The following is a 17,150-nucleotide window of genomic DNA, read 5'->3' on the forward strand; positions in this document are numbered from 1 at the left end:
GCCACCAGCTTCTCTGGCAGCTGTCGGGCCACAACACTTACCTTCCTTCACAGCTAGTTTCTGAAGGGAGTCCAACATTTCTTGCCTCTTCTCCTCATTCCCTGCCAGAGTAAAGGCGTACGCCATCAGAGCCTGAAGGTAAACGGGCTTCTCTTCCTCCTGGGCCGCCATCTCCAAGTTGTGCAAGGCACTTTGTACCATAGCGTGCTGCCGTGGGGGAGAAACATGAGGCAGGCAATTTACAAAAACCTGATGGGTTCACAGAAGTTGGTTTCTTTTGGATCCAGATCTTACAATACAATAGCAGAGTTCGAAGGGACCTTGGAGGTCTTCTAGTCCAACCCCCTGCCTAGGCAGGAAACCCTATACCGTTTCAGACAAATGGTTATCCAACATCTTCTTAAAGACTTCCAGTGTTGGGGCATTCACAACTTCTGGAGGCAAGCTGTTCCACTGATTAATTGTTCTAACTGTCAGGAAGTTTCTCTTCAGTTCTAAGTTGCTTCTCTCCTTGATTAGTTTCCACCCATTGCTTCTTGTTCTACCCTCAGGTGCCTTGGAGAATAGTTTGACTCCCTCTTCTTTGTGGCAACCCCATAGATATTGGAACACTGCTATCATGTCTCTCCTAGTCCTTCTTGCTCTTAAGCTAGATATACCCAGTTCCTGCAACCATTCTTCATATGTTTTAGTCTCCAGTGCCCTAATCATCTTTATTACTCTCCTCTGCACTCTTTCTAGAGTCTCCACATCTTTTCTACATCGTGGCGACCAGAACTGAATGCAGTATTCCAAGTGTGGCCTTACCAAGGCATTATAAAGTGGTATTAACACTTCACGTGATCTTGATTCTATCCCTCTATTTATGCAGCCTAGGACTGTCTTGGCTTTTTTGGCAGCTGCTGCACACGGCTGGCTCATATTTAAATGGTTGTCCACTAGGACTCCAAGATCCCTTTCACAGTTACTACTATCTTTCCCACTCCCTGCCCATAATTCAATCAGAATAGATCTTGGTGGCCTTCTAGTACAAACCTCGGCTCAAGCAGAAAACCTTATACCATTATATACATATAACCCCATACCATATCAGGGACTGGGTGTGTCTACTTTAATGAAAAGAAGGACCAGGGGAGACATGATAGCAGTGTTCCAATATCTCAGGGGTTGCCACAAAGAAGAGGGAGTCAAGCTATTTTCCAAAGCACCTGAGGGCAGAACAAGAAGCAATGGGTGGAAACTAATCCAGGAGAGAAGCAACTTAGAACTAAGGAGAACTTTCCTGGCAGTTTGAACAATTAATCAGAGGAACAATTTGCCTCCAGAAGTTGTGAATGCTACAACACTGGAAGTTTTTAAGAAGATGTTGGATAACCATTTGTCTGAAGTGATGTAGGGTTTCCTCCCTAAGTAGGGGATTGTACTAGGAGACCTCCAAGGCCCCTTCCAACTCTGTTATTCTATTCTATTCTATTCTATTCTATTCTATTCTATTTCAAACAAATGGTTGCTCAATCTCTTCTTAAAAACCTTCAGTGATGGAGCACCTGTCAGGGGAAATATTTCACCCTGAACTAATGAGGCTTAGACCGTGGCTTTTCCAAACAGGCATATTCTTCAAGAAGCGAAAAATAAATAAAACCCGAAAACGTGTTCTAATGAAAAACAAACTTTTAATACAAAAATAAGAAAATAGAAATAAAACAAATCTATCTAATTGTTACATTTTGGCAGAAGCAGTTTGTCTCCCAGCTTCCTGGCAGACAGACAAAGATCAAAAGGGAAGAAGTCTCTGGAATGTGTGATGTATATAAACATGTTAAGCATGTGCAATAAATCATTGCTGATAAAGCTTATGACCTGCGCTGTAACTCTTTCAGTTCAGCTAGCAAACAAATTAATGCAGTGGCAGCACCCATGATTTCTGGAGGCAAGCTGTTCCACTGGGTAATTGTTCTTGTGTTAGGAATTTTCTCCGTAATTCCAGATTGTTTCTATGCTGATTAGTTTCCCTTCATTGTTTCTTGTCCTGCCCTCCGGTGCTTTGGAAAATAAATTGACTCCATCCTCTTTGGGGCAACCCCTCAAATACTGGAACACTGCTATCATATTACCCCTAGTCCTTCTTTTTTCTAAACTAGCTAAAAAAACAAATACTGCATTCGTTCTTCCTAAGTTTTAACCTACAGGTCTTTAATCATGTTAGTTGCTCTTCTTTGCCCTTTTTCCACAGTTTCAACATCTTTTTTGTAATGTGATGACCAAAACTGGATGCAGTATTCCAGGTGTAGCCTTACTAAGGTTTATAAAGCGGCATTAATACGTCATGTGATTACATCAGGGGTTGCCACAAAGAAGAGGGAGTCAAACTAATCTCCAAGGCACCTGAGGGTAGAACAAGAAGCAATGGGTGGAAACTAATCAAGGAGAGAAGCAACTTAGAACTGAGGAGAAATTTCCTGACAGTTAGAACAATTAATCAGTGGAACAGCTTGCCTCCAGAAGTTGTGAATGCCCCAACACTGGAAGTCTTTAAGAAGATGTTGGATAGCCATTTGTTTGGAACGGTATAGGGTTTCCTACCTAGGCAGGGGGTTGGACTAGAAGACCTCCAAGGTCCCTTCCAACTCTGCTATTGTATTGTATTGTATTGTATTGTATTGCATTGCATTGCATTGCATTGCATTGCATTGCATTGCATTGTATTGTATTGTATATGTGCTAGTCGTTCCCGACTCTAGGGGGCGGTGCTCATCTCTGTTTCTAAGCCAAACAGCCTGCGCTGTCTGAAGACGTCTCTGTGGTCATGTGGCTGGCATGACTAAACGTCAAAGGCACAAGGAACGCTGTTACCTTCCCACCAAAGGTGGTTCCTGTTTTTCTACTTGCATTTTTACGTGCTTTTGAACTGCTAGGTTGGCAGAAGCTGGGACAAATAACGGGAGCTCACTCAGGTATGTGGCGCTAGGGCTTCAAACTGCCGAATTTTGCTGACCTTTATGATCGACACGCTCAGCGTCTTAGCCACTGAGCCATTGAGTCCCATTCAAATTAACAGAGGATGTTTACTTACCGAGCGAGGCAGAGGCATTTCCATCAAAGCTATGGTGATATAGGCCGTAAGAGTAACACTGTCATCAACTCCACCCTGGAAGAAGGAAGACAAGCAGATATCAGCCCTTCTGCCAACTTTTTAGTCCTCTTTCCAAGATCTGTATCCCATCACACTCACACAAAGGCAAGTTTTTTTCCCCCCTGGCCTATGCATAATGTGGATGCGACCATTCGAGGACATTTCCAATCTCCATCTTCCCTGAGCCATCGTGGCACAGAGATTAGAATGTAGTATTGCAGGCTGACTCTGCCCACTGCCAGGAATTCGATCCTGACCAGCTCAAGATTGACTCATCCTTCCATCCTTCCAGTACAGTCAGTAAAATGAGGAGCCAGATTGTTGGGGGCAAGATGCTGACTCTGCAAAACCACTTAAAGAGGGCTGTAAAGCACTATGAAGTGGTACATAAGTCTAAATGCTATGCTGTTACTCCTCCTCCCATGTCTCCACCCTTCGTTGAAGCTTCATCTTATTTTGGGCAGTATAAATCTCCATTTCTGCCTTCTGGTACAGCTCCTACAACATACCTTAAGGCCATTTGCTAAGCCATAAGGGATGCAGAACTCCGATGCTGCCACCTAGTCGTCATTGGGAATTTTTCAGCCCGCATATGTTGGCCTAATAGTCTTGGGGTAGGAGAGGACCAGCCCACCCATTGCATTAAAAAAAAACCTTAGAAAAGAAAATTCTGCTGTATGCAAATGAAGTGTTTTGCACAATCATACTGTCAGGGATCTCCAAATTTGGCAACTTTAAGACTTGTGGACTTCCAACTCCCAGAATTGCCTAGGCCTGTGATGGCGAACCTGTGGCACGCGGAGCCATTTGTCAGGGCACGCGAGGCGCTGCCCTGTCAGCTGGCCAGCACGCATGCGCACGCTGGCCAGCTGAGTTCACCTTTCTAAAAACTATTTTTCGCCTTCCCCAGACTCCAGAGGCTTTATAGGAGCCTGGGGAGGGCGAAAAGAGCCTCCCCCGCCCCCCCCCCCGGAGGCTTCAGGGACCGTCCCTGAAGCCTTCGGAACGCTTAAAACCACCCTCCGAGCAAACCGGAAGTGACTTCCGGGTTGCTCGGAGGGTCGTTTTAAGCGTTCCGAAGGCTTCAGGGACCGTCCGAGGCTTCTCAGATGCCTTCGGAGCGCTTAAAACGACCCTCCGAGCAACCCGGAAGTCACTTCCGGTTTACTCGGAGGGTGGTTTTAAGCGCTCCGAAGGCTTCAGGGAAGCCTCTGGATAGTCCCTGAAGCCTCCAGAGGGCCTCCGGGGGTCGGGGGAGCCTCTTTTCGCCCTCCCCAGGCTCCTATAAAGCCCCTGGAGCCTGGGGAGGGCAAAAAAAACCATGTAAAAATGGGGGGGGTCGCACGTTTTGCACGCATGGGCACTGGGGGGGTCGCGCGTTGCATTATGGGTGCCCGCACGCCCGCACTCGACCCCCCTGCGCTCCCCCCACTTGTGGCACGCGAGCCAAAAAAGGTTCGCCATCACTGGCCTAGGCAATATGGGTGGTCGGGAAATTCTGGGAGTTGGCATCCCCAAGTCTAAAAGGTGTCACGTTTGGAGACCCCTGCTATATGGATCATTAAACTATCCAATATTTATCCCCAATGTGAGAACATTATCATTTTGGCAACCCCAATCTTGTCAATAGCTTTCCCAGCAAACTGCCACTCTATTTTTAAATTGTTTTTCCAACTCAAGGGAAGGTCAGACAGAAATTATCAAAAGGCAGTCAGAACTCTATTGATCCACATGATATAAAACTGAACAGAAGGGAAGCAAAGTTGGGGAAAGAAAGGAGGGAGGGAGGGAGGAAGAAAAGGAGGGAGGGAAGAAGAAAAGGAGGGAGGGAGGAAAGAAAGAAGGAAAAAAGGAGGGAGGCGTTGCCATGAGTTGGGCAGCCATATACGTTTCTTTAATAAATAAAACAAAATTAATAAAATAAAATAGTAAAATACCAGATCTATCCAATACCAAAACAAGAAACAGATGGAAACCAGATCTTCCATCCCGAATGCGACTCCCGGTTCATAGCTTATTGTACAATTCTGACTCATGAACCTGAACATTTATTTCACTAGAGGTAAGGCTTTTGAGTTTGATGCACTGCCATTGCAAGAATTCTTACATAATGGCACCTTACCTTTTCTACAAGAAAAGCACTTCTTAAAATTTCCCAGATTATTGTTTGTCCATTGAATTGTTTTTGGTCTGAAAGAAACTTGATTCTGATCCAGCGGTGGGTTTCACATTTTTTTTTAGAATCTCTTCTGTAGGTGTGGCCTGCTTTGTGGGAGTGGCTTGCCATCCATGTAACCGAGTGGGAGTAGCTTGTGGTCCTGTGACTGGGTGGGAGTGGCTTGCCAGCCATGTGACTGAGTGGGCGTGGCCAACTTGTAAAATGTGGTGAAACTCACTTAACAACGCTCTTGCTTAGCAACCAAAACGTTGGCTCAGAAACTCTTGGCATTTGAAGCGTGCAAATCTTAAAGCTGTCAAGTTACAAGACCCTTGCACCCCTAACCCTTTAGAAAAAAAACCCCAGGGGTGTTCAAAATTGACAGCCTTAAGACTTGTGGACTTCAACTCCCAGAATTCCTCCTCCAGTCATGTTGGCTCAGGAACTCTGGTATGGAAGTGTGCAAGTCTTAAAGCTGTCAAGTTACAAGACCCTTGCACCCCTAACCCTTTAGAAAAAAAACCACAGGGGTGTTCAAAATTGACAGCCTTAAGACTTGTGGACTTCAACTCCCAGAATTCCTCCTCCAGTCATGTTGGCTCAGGAACTCTGGCATGGAAGTGTGCAAGTCTTAAAGCTGTCAATTTACAAGACCCTTGCACCCCTAACCCTTTAGAAAAAAAACCCAGGGGTGTTCAAAATTGACAGCCTTAAGACTTGTGGACTTCAACTCCCAGAATTCCTCCTCCAGTCATGTTGGCTCAGGAACTCTGGCATGGAAGTGTGCAAGTCTTAAAGCTGTCAAGTTACAAGACCCTTGCACCCCTAACCCTTTAGAAAAAAAACCCCAGGGGTGTTCAAAATTGACAGCCTTAAGACTTGTGGACTTCAACTCCCAGAATTCCTCCTCCAGTCATGTTGGCTCAGGAACTCTGGCATGGAAGTGTGCAAGTCTTAAAGCTGTCAAGTTACAAGACCCTTGCACCCCTAACCCTTTAGAAAAAAAACCCAGGGGTGTTCAAACTCGACAGCTTTAAGACTTGTGGACTTCAACTCCGAGAATTCCTCCTCTCGCTCTTCATCTTGATGATGTGCAGACGGGCCGGGGAGGGAGCTGGAACCGGTTCTAAATGGCCTAGTAGATTTGTGGAACCTCTTCTATAGAAGAGGTTAGAACTGGCAACCTGAACCCGCCCCTGATCTGACCTTACTTCCAGCAAAACCATACTTAAAACTATCATCCAACAAATACCCCCCCCCCTTGTACCTTTAGTGCGTTGTTCAGCAGAGACCCCATGTTTAGGAAGGAACCATCTGGCAACTGCCTCATTGCCAGCAAGTTCTGAGCATCGGAGGTATGTCTTTGGTCCACGGAGATGAAGGGCGCCGCCTGAGTGAAACTCTTCAGCACAAAAGCGGTCAACCTACAAAATAACCCAGAATACAGGAGAGTTTTCATTTCCCCCTTGTATCAAGTCTCCTAGTGTGAGGTCTTCTTCAGGATGGAGCCTTCTTGGTCCACAAAGAATTGTTTGCTTCACTCAGAATAAGGGACTTATGACCGTTTTTCACACTTACAACATTGCAGCATCCCTGTAGTCGACATGATCAAAATTCAGATGCTTGACCGCTGCTTCACCTTTACGACAGTCGCAGTGTCCCGGGGTCATGTGATCCCCTTTTGTGACCTTCTCACCAGCGAAGCCCATGAAAAACCAGATTTCACTGAACAACCGTGTGACTAAATTAACAACTGCAGCGGTTCATTTAACAACCGTGATTTAAAAAAAAGTTGCCCGATGGGGCAAAATTCACTTAACAAAAGTTAAGCAACAGAAATTTGGGGCGCAATTGTGGTCGTAAGTCAAGGACTGCCAGTAACATGCTCAGAGGTTGGGATTATGGACTGCAAAGTTCCCTGCATTTTTTTTAACATGCACCTTATGTTGTCAAAAGTTTTTTGTGTGTGCCTTGGCAGGGAGGGATAGGACACTCCACACCCTCACCCCCAAGTAAAGCTGCTAGCATCTTCCCCACTCACAGAGTTATTACCCCTCTTATTTAGAATGTTTCATTTCCTCTAAAAAAAATTTTTTAAAGCTCCTTGAGCTGCGTTCAGCTCCTGGTGACTTCACTTAGGTGTCCCATGTAATTATCTTGGCAACAATACAGGTGCTCTCCACTTAATGACCACTGACTCGGCAACTTTTTGAAGTTTCTACAGTGCAGAACGAGACTTATGACCTCAAAGTTGTGGCCAATCCAGAATTCCTGTGGTCATGTGATTGCCATCTGCAATCTTCATTTCTGAGAAGCAAAGTCAATGGGGAAGCCAGCAGGAAATCGCAAATCACAACCATGTGATGTTGCACTTAAAGATAGTGTTTGATTTGCTTATTGACCACAATCAGTCAACTAAGTTCACAAGGATAGAGTTGCTGGTTCATATTGCACTTACTCAAATTACTTATATGGAGGCTATTTGACCAGGGTCTATGACAATTCACCACCGCCAGCTCACCATGACCAACCTGCCATGGCCAACTCATTACAGCCAACTCGCCACAGCCATCTCGCTACAGGACAACTTGCTGCAGGACAAGAGTTACACTAATATCAAAGATATGGTGGAATAGAATCATTAAAGAAAGGATGCTAAAGGAGGGACAGAATGAAATGTGAATGGCAAAAATTAAAATAATTTTTATTTGTATTTATTTTAAATAGAATTGTTAAATTGTCCCACAATGAGTTGTCTTTCAGCAAGTTGGCTGTGGCAAGTTCACCAGCTGCAAGTTCCCTGTTGTGAGTTGGCCGTGGCAAGTTGGCCGCAGTGAGTTTGCCACAGTTGGCTGTGGCAAGTTGTTCCATTCCCATTTGAGCATTACATTATCCAGTGTCAGGTTTCTGAAAGATGCCCTAATTAATTTGTGAGCCTCAAGCCAAGTTTCAAAAGAAATCCAGTCATTTATTAGGAACATCCTTTCGGCAACACCCCATTGCAGTTAGATCTGACCTCATTTAAATTATGGCTGAACTTTACCCCCGTGTCTTCCCTCCCCTCAGTCTGTGTCATAAATCACGTTCTCCAATGAGGTGCACACCTCACAAGCCTGCTCTAGTAATCTGAGAACCGACTCTAGCTGAAGGTATGCGTGGTATGCATACTGCTCCTTTCCTCACCATGGCAATTTGATAACAGAATGCAAATGCTTTATGAGTTGACGCAAAGTTTTTTTCTAACTTCCTACTGTAGCTCTTGGCCGTCTAATTTTCTGATGGTCTCCTATTCCAAGTGCTACCAAGGTTCAACACTCTTACTGCGTTTCCTCGAAAATAAGACAGGGTCTTATTTTCTTTGGAGCCCCGTAATAAGCGCTTGGTCTTGTTTTCCAGGAGGTTTTATTATTTTTGAGGTGCAGGAGGCATTGAGCATGGTCACCTCATGGCTGCTGCTATAGCACAATATTTTCAGGGAGGGCTTATTTTCAGAAGAGGGTTTATTTTAGCGCATGTGCTCAAAAGCCCGATTGAGTTTATTATCCGGGGAGGTCTTATTTTCAGATAAAGAGAGTAGCTTCTTGCTGTTAGTGGGAAGGGGAGAGGAACAGCAACACTGAGAAATATTTTTCCATAGAACAAAGAAATCTCACCAGGTATTTCCTATCTCTGACCTCCCTTCTCCAAAGGTGCTGTAGGAACCGTCATAATGCTTGTAGTTTAGTTGCCTCTGATAGCCTGAAGCAGAAGATGAACATGAGTGGCAGCCAGAGAAAAATGTGCAAAACCCCTTTCAAATGCAATTCAACACGCTTGTTCAACTAGCCAAGTCAATTTGATTCTGAAATGGGATTAAACCAGTTAGGGATGATTGATGGCCAGAACCCACCCAAACTACAAGTTAAGCATCAACGACTGTGCTTGGCTACAGCTTCTTTTCCCAACAAACAGCACTGTCCTATGAGATTGTACAAATTTCAGAGTATCTGCAGGATGCATTCCTTTCCAGCTGGTTCCAATTGACCTTATATTTCCAATTTCTTCCCGGGCATTTCTCAGCTACTCCAGGATAATACAAAGGAAAGGTTTTTGATTGCTCCTTTCTGCACGGTTCCTGCCCTCCCTCTTTCCAACAGTTGAAGGGTTCCACATTTGACTCCGCCAATCAAATCTGACCAACCATATTTTTTTGGAGTATAAGATGCACCTTCCCCACCACCCCTCCAAAAAGAGGGTGAAAATCAGGGTGCATCTTATACACTAATACAGCATTTTTGGGTTTTTGAAACCCCGCTCCACACATCCTGTTTTTCACTAAAATGGATGTGCAGAGGGTTTGGGAGGCCTGCAAAGTGCTCCTGGGGGCCGGGGAGGGCAAAAAGTTTTGTTTTTGTTTTTACCTCTTCAAAATCTTGGTGCGTCTTATATTCCGGTGCATTAGTCCAAAAAATACAGTAATTTACAACCTCCTTAATCAATAAAGAGCAAAGTTCCCCTGCCCAGCCATGTCTGACTCTAGGGGACGGTGCTGATCTCCCTTTCCTAGCAAGAGATCCAACTGTCAAACTCACAGCATGCAGTGGCACAGTGGTTAGAATGCAGTACTGCAGGCTACTTCTGCTGATTGCCGGCTGCCAGCAGCTTGGCAGTTCGATTCCCACCAGACTCAAGGTTTACTCAGGCTTCCATCCCTCTGAGGTGGGTAAAATGAGGAGCCAGATTGTTGGGGCTGTTACAGGCTGACTCTGTAAACCACTTAGAGAGGGCTGTAAAAGCAGTGTGAAGTGGTATACAAGTCTAAGCGCTATTGCTATTATGCTGTTGCAACCATTATCGCTTCTCGGCTTGCCAACAAACAAGCGGGGAGGGACGGGTGAGAAAGAATTCAGACTCCAAACTTCGAAGAGGAGAGGCATCAAGGGTGCACTTGCAGGTGTTAGCCAAATCCAAAGACTCTTTCTCATAACAATACAAAAACACTCAATTGGACAATGTGAACTGCACAAATAGTGGGGAGAGGGAATTTCATATTGAACTATGTGGGTTGTGCAGGAATTAGGTAGAACTGGTTTTGCCTTCAATGGTGCCAAAATGATGTACTCAATACAGTTTTGCTTTGAGACATTGGCAGGTTTCAAACGTGCTTGCCTTGGTTGGGCTTGTCAGTTGGGACGTTGACATCCTCATTGTCAGAAGATACTCCCAAGGTCATGTGGCCAACATGGCTATATGCTGAGACACACTGAACGCTGTTACTTTCCCGCTGAAGTGCTGCCTATTTATCTACTTGCAGCTGCATGCTTTCAAACTGCTAAGTCAGCAGGAATGGGAGTTCATTCTGTCATGTGGTCCTTGGGTGGGTCTCAAACTACCAGCCTTCAAAACCCAGAGGCTTAACCACTAGGCTATTGCACCCCTTCCTTAATCAATACCAGTGGCCAATCTGTGGATCAAGTCTTTGAAAGTTCCTAACCTCAGTAAGAAAACAAGGGAGAATTCATGTGGGACTGTCCTGGGATGCTTCTCACCTGTCACTAAATATCCAATGGCCTTGGATTTGATTTCCTCGGTCAGTTGTCCAGTCTTATTGAGATAGTTCAGGATGTAGATATTGGGGGCAAAGAGGGCCATGTTCTGCTCCCCACAGCCGTAGGGCATCTTGAGAAGCTGATTGAGGTTCTTTATCGCTCCCCCTAGAATGTCCCCTGCAATAGAGAAAGCAGTGGATGGAAAATAGGGGTCATTAGAAGATTTTGGAATGGGTGTGTTGTGGGTTGGGAAGCTCAAGTCCAGAACCTCTGAAGAAGAAACCAGATAACTCTAGAAGAAAATGACACAGCTGTAGAAGAATGGACATTTAGGAGGATGCTTCTGACCATTCCCAAGGCAGATATAGTTTAAATGACACTGTTGACATTGCTTGTGGAGAGTTGGCAAAAGACATCTAAGCCTGACCCTGTGAGAGCTTATGTTGCTCACCTCTAAATGACCAAAGCGGAAACTTCCAGATAGAATGGTTCTAAGGAGATCAAGCCAAGGACTATCCAGTTCAGCAATCTGTCCAACAGTGCAGGCATGAAATCTTCTTATCTTTGCTACCGATTCGGTAGCGGGAGCGCACGGACCTGTGCGCTCGCTTCGCTTGCATGCAGCATAGCTGGGCATGCACAGAACCTTCTGTGTGCATGGTGACGTCAGGGTGGGTAGGCGGAGCCTCTCACCCCCGCCACTTCTGGTCCGCACGAACCGGTGTGAATACCACCTCTGCAACAGTGGCCAACGAAGCAGAGTCTGATAACCTTTGACATTTTAATCAGCAAAGATTCACTCTGTAAAATAACAGAATTGGAAGGGACCTTGGAGGTCTCCGAGTCCAACCTCAAGAAGGAGACCCTATACCGTTTCACAGGTGGGTGTCCAATATTATTTTTAAAATCTCCAGTGATGGAGCACCTACAATCTCTAGAGGCAAAACATCCCACTGGTAAAGCTACAAAGAAGAAGGTTCAGCTTTGATGTCAGGTGAACATCAGCTGCCAGCCAGTGGAAGTTATCCTGAAGTGGCAAGTTATCCTTCAGCAAGGAAGGTCTTCAGCCAGAGGCTGTCAGAAATGCTGAACTGCAACCTGCACTGAACGGCAATAAATGATCTGTAAGATCACATTCGATTTGATCATTTAATAAGGCAGGTGAGGCAGAGGAGGTAGAAGCATAACATCTGGAACACCAAAAGTAGAGAGAGAGAAAAGGAAGGGAAGGGGGTTTGAAGAGCTAGGAGGAGTGTTCCTATACTTACCAAGCACACAAAAAGTCGCCCTGGCGGAGCCTTCCACAACATTTTCTGGCACCTTCAAAGAAAGAGGTACTGATTGTACGTCTCCTGGAAGAAAACAGAACATAGATGGTTGTTCTGACCCCCCTTCCTCCTTCGCCCACACAGAACACGCTCCGGAACAATACGAATTAACAAGGTCTATTCCACAGACAGACAGAAAGTTCCGTGGCAGTAAACCACCACGACAAAGCTCACAAATACAAGACACGAAAGCAGCTATCCAGCCTGCTACATTTTCGGGATCGCATCCTACCCCATACATCCCTACGACCAATCCGCTCGCACAGAGAGGGACTTCTCCAGGTGCCGTCCACCAAACAGTGTCGGGGGGCGACGCCTAGGAGCAGAGCCTTCTCTGTGATGGGCCCAGCCCTGTGGAATGACCTCCCCCTTGACATCAGGATTACCTCCGATCTCCGCTCCTTCCGTGTAAAGCTCAAGACCCACCTCTTCCAATTAGCTTGCCTGGCTCAACCATAGTTTATCCCATTGCTCCTGACAGTCTTTTTTAAATTTGGAATTTTAACTGAGGGTATTTTAATTGTTAATTTTAATTCTATTATTATTATTGTATGCATTTAACGATTGTTACCTCCTCCATGTACATGTACGTGTATGTGTTTGTATGTATGTGTATATGTATTGTATGTATATGTATATTTGTATGGGTTTTTTATTGTACGCCGCCCCGAGTCCTTTTGGAGAGGGAGCGGCTAACAAATTAAATTTATTGTTATTTATTATTATTATTATTATTATTATTATTATTATTATTATTATTATTATTATTATTATTATTATTATTATTATTATTATTATTATTATTATTATTATTACTAGAGAGCAGGTGGAGGTCCTCACGCTCCGAATCTGATCGAACACAGGTAAGATCCTACTTGCGGACCTACCTGGTGGCATTAAGGGCGGCCAAACGTAGATATTGTGCCACCCTTATTGCGTCCGCGGATAACCGCCCTGCTGCCCTGTTTAGGGTGACCCGCTCCCTCTTGTCACAGGGGACGCAGGGGGCACCTTTACAGGGCAGAGCAGAGGAATTTGGGGAATATCTGCAGGACAAAGTCGCTCAGATCCGGAGCGGATGGGCCCCACTCAGTGGACCAGACGAGCCGCCAACAGCGAGTCTTGTGAGACCATCCTGGGAGGAGTTTGATTCTGTTGCCCCCGAGGATTTAGATAGGTTGCATGGACGGCTGCGACCCACCACATGTTTAATGGACCCGTGTCCCTCCTGGTTGGTACTGGCATCTTGGGAGGTGACACGAGGCTGGCTTCTGGGCCTGGTGAATGCCTCATTGGGTGAGGGATCCTTACCAACCGCCTTGAAAGAGGCGGTGGTGAGGCCCTTACTTAAGAGGCCCTCACTCGACCCAATGGAGCTAGCTAACTATCGTCCAGTCTCCAACCTTCCGTTTCTAGCGAAGGTTGTTGAGAATGTGGTGGCCCAGCAGTTTCCACGACACCTTGACGAATCCGAGTATCTAGACTCACGCCAGTCCGGCTTCCGACCTGGGCACAGCACAGAGACAGCCTTGGTCGCGTTGGTTGATGATCTCTGGAGGGCCAGAGATAGAGGTTGTTCCTCTATCCTGGTCCTATTAGACCTCTCGGCGGCTTTTGATACCATCGACCATGGTATCCTATTGCGCCGGTTGGAGGGGATGGGAGTCGGAGGTACCGTTTTGCGGTGGTTCGGCTCCTACCTCTCCGACCGGAGGCAATGTGTGTTGACAGGGGGACAGAGGTCGACCCCGAGGCCACTCACTTGTGGGGTGCCACAGGGGTCGGTCCTCTCGCCTCTCCTGTTCAACACATATGTAAAGCCGCTGGGTGAGATCATCCGTGGTTTTGGGGTTGAGTATCACCTCTACGCTGATGATACTCAGCTGTATATTTCAACTCCAAACCACCCCAACGAGGCTGTCGAAGTAATGTCCCGGTGTTTGGAGGCCGTCGGGGTCTGGATGGGGGACAACAGACTTAAACTCAACCCCTCCAAGACTGAGTGGCTGTGGCTACCGGCACCTCGATTCAGCCAGCTGATTCCATCGCTGGCCATAGGGGGCGAGCAATTGCCCCCTGTGGAACGGGCGCGCAATTTGGGCGTCCTCCTTGATGCCCGGCTGTCAATGGATGACCATGTGGCGGCCGTGGCAAGGGGGGCGTTCCACCAGGTTCGCCTGGTGCGCCAATTGCGCCCCCTACTGGACCGGGATGCCCTACGCACGGTCACTCATGCGCTGGTGACGTCCCGCCTGGATTACTGCAACGCTCTCTACATGGGGCTGCCCTTGGGACGCGCCCGGAGACTGCAGTTAGTTCAGAATGCAGCCGCGCGGGCTGTGATGGGGAGTACGAGGTACTCCCACATAACACCTCTCCTGCGCGAGCTGCATTGGCTACCTGTGGTTTTCCGGGTGCGTTTCAAGGTGCTGATTACCATCTTTAAAGCGCTCCATGGCACGGGACCTAGTTACTTGCGGGATCGCATCCTCCCACATACATCCCTGCGGCCAATACGCTCACACAGGGAGGGACTTCTCCTGGTGCCATCCACTGGACAATGCCGGCGGGCGACACCGAGGAGTAGGGCCTTCTCTGTGATGGGCCCAACCCTCTGGAATGACCTCCCCCCCGACAATAGAACCACTTCTGACCTCCGCTCCTTCCGGCAAAAACTGAAGACTCACCTGTTCCGATTAGCAGGCCTGGCATAATTCAACTGTCCCTCCTGGCAAACGCACTATATCTGGTTATTTTAGGGGTTTTTTAATTCACTGTATTTGTTTTTAGGGGTTTGAACTTATTTTAATCTGCTTTGTACAGTTCTTTTAATGTCATTCTAACCTCCTCCATGTCAACTGTCAACTGTACATACTTAATTTTATTGTATCTGATATATTTTGTATGAACTGTACACCGCCCCGAGTCCCTTTCGGGAGAGGGGGCGGTCTAGAAGCATTAAATTAAATTAAATTAAAATTAAATTATTAAGACCAAAACTTTTTGCAGGAGTTCTTTGTTGACTGCTGCAAAGGGCGTATGCACAGTCAACCCTTTTATAGCCTGAAGAGGAGTCTCCTGATCAGCAGCTGAGAGCCCTTACCGCCGATAATTGCGCCCTCGCTCCTTGCGTCTATGGGCACGGTGATAACGGGCATCCAGGAACTCCCTGTTAATCTCTGACTCACTGTCTTGTGACTCCTCCCCACTGCTCCAAGGCATGGCATCAGGAGCCCCCCTCCTCTGGCTCTCACCACTGCTCCATGCCTCAGGCGCCTCCTGGTGGCCCACCAGACTCTCCGATCCCTGCTCCGAGTCGGAACCCTGTCCAGGGTCCTCCACATCCTCCTGAGCTGACTCATAGGGACCCTCACTCTCGGAGTCTAGTGGCAACGGCAATGGCTCCTGCTGCGCCACAACAGATGGTGCTAGAAGCCCTACAGCCGTGATGGCAAAGCTCTGGCACGTGTGCCACAGGTGGCACGCAGAGTCATATCTGCTGGCACGCGAGCCGTCAGCTCCAGTACATATGTATGTGCCGACCAGCTGATTTTCGGCCTCCCAGGAGGGCTGGAAGAGGCCATTTTCACCCTCCCAGGCTCCAGAGACATTCCTGGAGCCTGGGGAGGGCGAAATCGACCTCCCTCTCCCTCCCGGAGGAAATAACAAGCTGAGCTTGGAGGCGAGCAGTGTGGCGTGTGAGGGGGGGGTGTAGCATGTGGGGGGGTGCTTTTCATTATGGGTGCTGGCACACGCTGTTGCACACACATGCTCACATTTTTGGCACCCAACATCAAAAAGGTTAGCCATCACTGCCCTACAGGGTTCGTATCTCAGTTGGGGTATCCAGAACAAAAGGAGATCAAATCCTACAATAATGTCACACTGAGACATTCCAGGGTCTTTAAAAAAACCAATCTCAAACCCTCTAAACCGCCTCAATTAAAAGTGGATTTTCCGATTGGTGGATCCTCTGATTTCAATCTCAAGCATTTCCTCCTGCTGTCAAAATACATCAAATTGCAGTTGTCTCCTACAAATGCTTCCCCACCCCACCCCAAATTCCTTAGAATGCAGAATAACAGAGTTGGAAGGGTCCGTGGAAGTCTTCTAAGTCCAGGGTCCCTCCCCAACTTTTCTGGCTTAGAGGATTTGGGGAGGGGGGGAAGGTGGGAAGGAGAGAGGATGGTTCCGTGGGAGCGTTGGGTGAGTGTGCGCACGCACAAATCCATTTCCACAAGCGGCGGGGATGTGTGCCCACAGTTCGCACGAATGGAGCTGCACACACATGCAGGTTTGGCCGTCGCTTTCGCAGCCCAGTTCCAAATGGTTCATGGCCTGGCACCGAGTCACAGACTGGGGGTATGTGGACTCCTGTTCTAGTTCAATCTCCTGCTCAAGCAGGAGACCCTATGCCAGTGATGGCCAATCTTTCGGTCATCGTGTGCCCAAAGCGTGCGCTCGCACCTGCACCCATAATGCAATGCATACATGGCCCCCACACGCCCTACCCCCGTGTATGTGCCCATGACTCCCCCACATTCACATGTGACCCCCACGCTACCCCTGCCCCCTGTATATGTACATGTGACCCCCCCCTTATGGCCCATTTTGGACCTAGTAGGCCTCCCTCCAGGCTTCTTAGAGGAAAAACGGACCCCCCACCCCCCCCACAGTTGTGCATGTGTGTCTTCCATGTGCCCAACCCCCCCATGCATGCACGGCAGAGACCCGAAAATCAGTGGCTGCATGGTGTGTCCGCACGCACAGAGGAGCTGAGCTGGGGAAGACAGCTCGTGTGCCCGCAGAGAGGGCTCTGCATGCCACCTCTGGCACGCCTGCCACAGGTTCACCATCACGGCCTTATACCATTCTGGAGAAATGGCTGTCCGAGCTCTTCTTACAAACGTCCAGCGATCGAGCACCGAAGGCAAATTGTTTCACTAGTTAATTGTTCTCACTTTTTAGATTCCAGCTAGGAAAGCAAGTTTCTTTAAGCACTT

The 17,150-nt window shown here is 47.3% G+C and overlaps 1 protein-coding gene across 1 annotated transcript in view; it reads right to left on the bottom strand.

Moving 5' to 3' along the window:
- The window catches only part of LOC309383753 (alpha-2-macroglobulin-like), an 84,485-nt gene that overhangs the window by 9,137 nt on the left and 58,198 nt on the right, over positions 1-17,150 (bottom strand). Inside the window, exons 23-28 of the mRNA XM_081936593.1 lie at positions 12,088-12,171; positions 10,820-10,996; positions 8,945-9,029; positions 6,559-6,715; positions 3,074-3,148; positions 42-207 (exon numbers count right to left, since the gene is read on the bottom strand). Coding sequence (XP_081792719.1) covers positions 42-207; positions 3,074-3,148; positions 6,559-6,715; positions 8,945-9,029; positions 10,820-10,996; positions 12,088-12,171 — 744 coding nt within the window. The remainder of the gene's footprint in view (positions 1-41; positions 208-3,073; positions 3,149-6,558; positions 6,716-8,944; positions 9,030-10,819; positions 10,997-12,087; positions 12,172-17,150) is intronic.

Source organism: Natrix helvetica, assembly GCF_964273705.1.
Source record: "Natrix helvetica genome assembly, chromosome: 1".
Lineage (NCBI taxonomy): Eukaryota > Metazoa > Chordata > Lepidosauria > Squamata > Natricidae > Natrix > Natrix helvetica.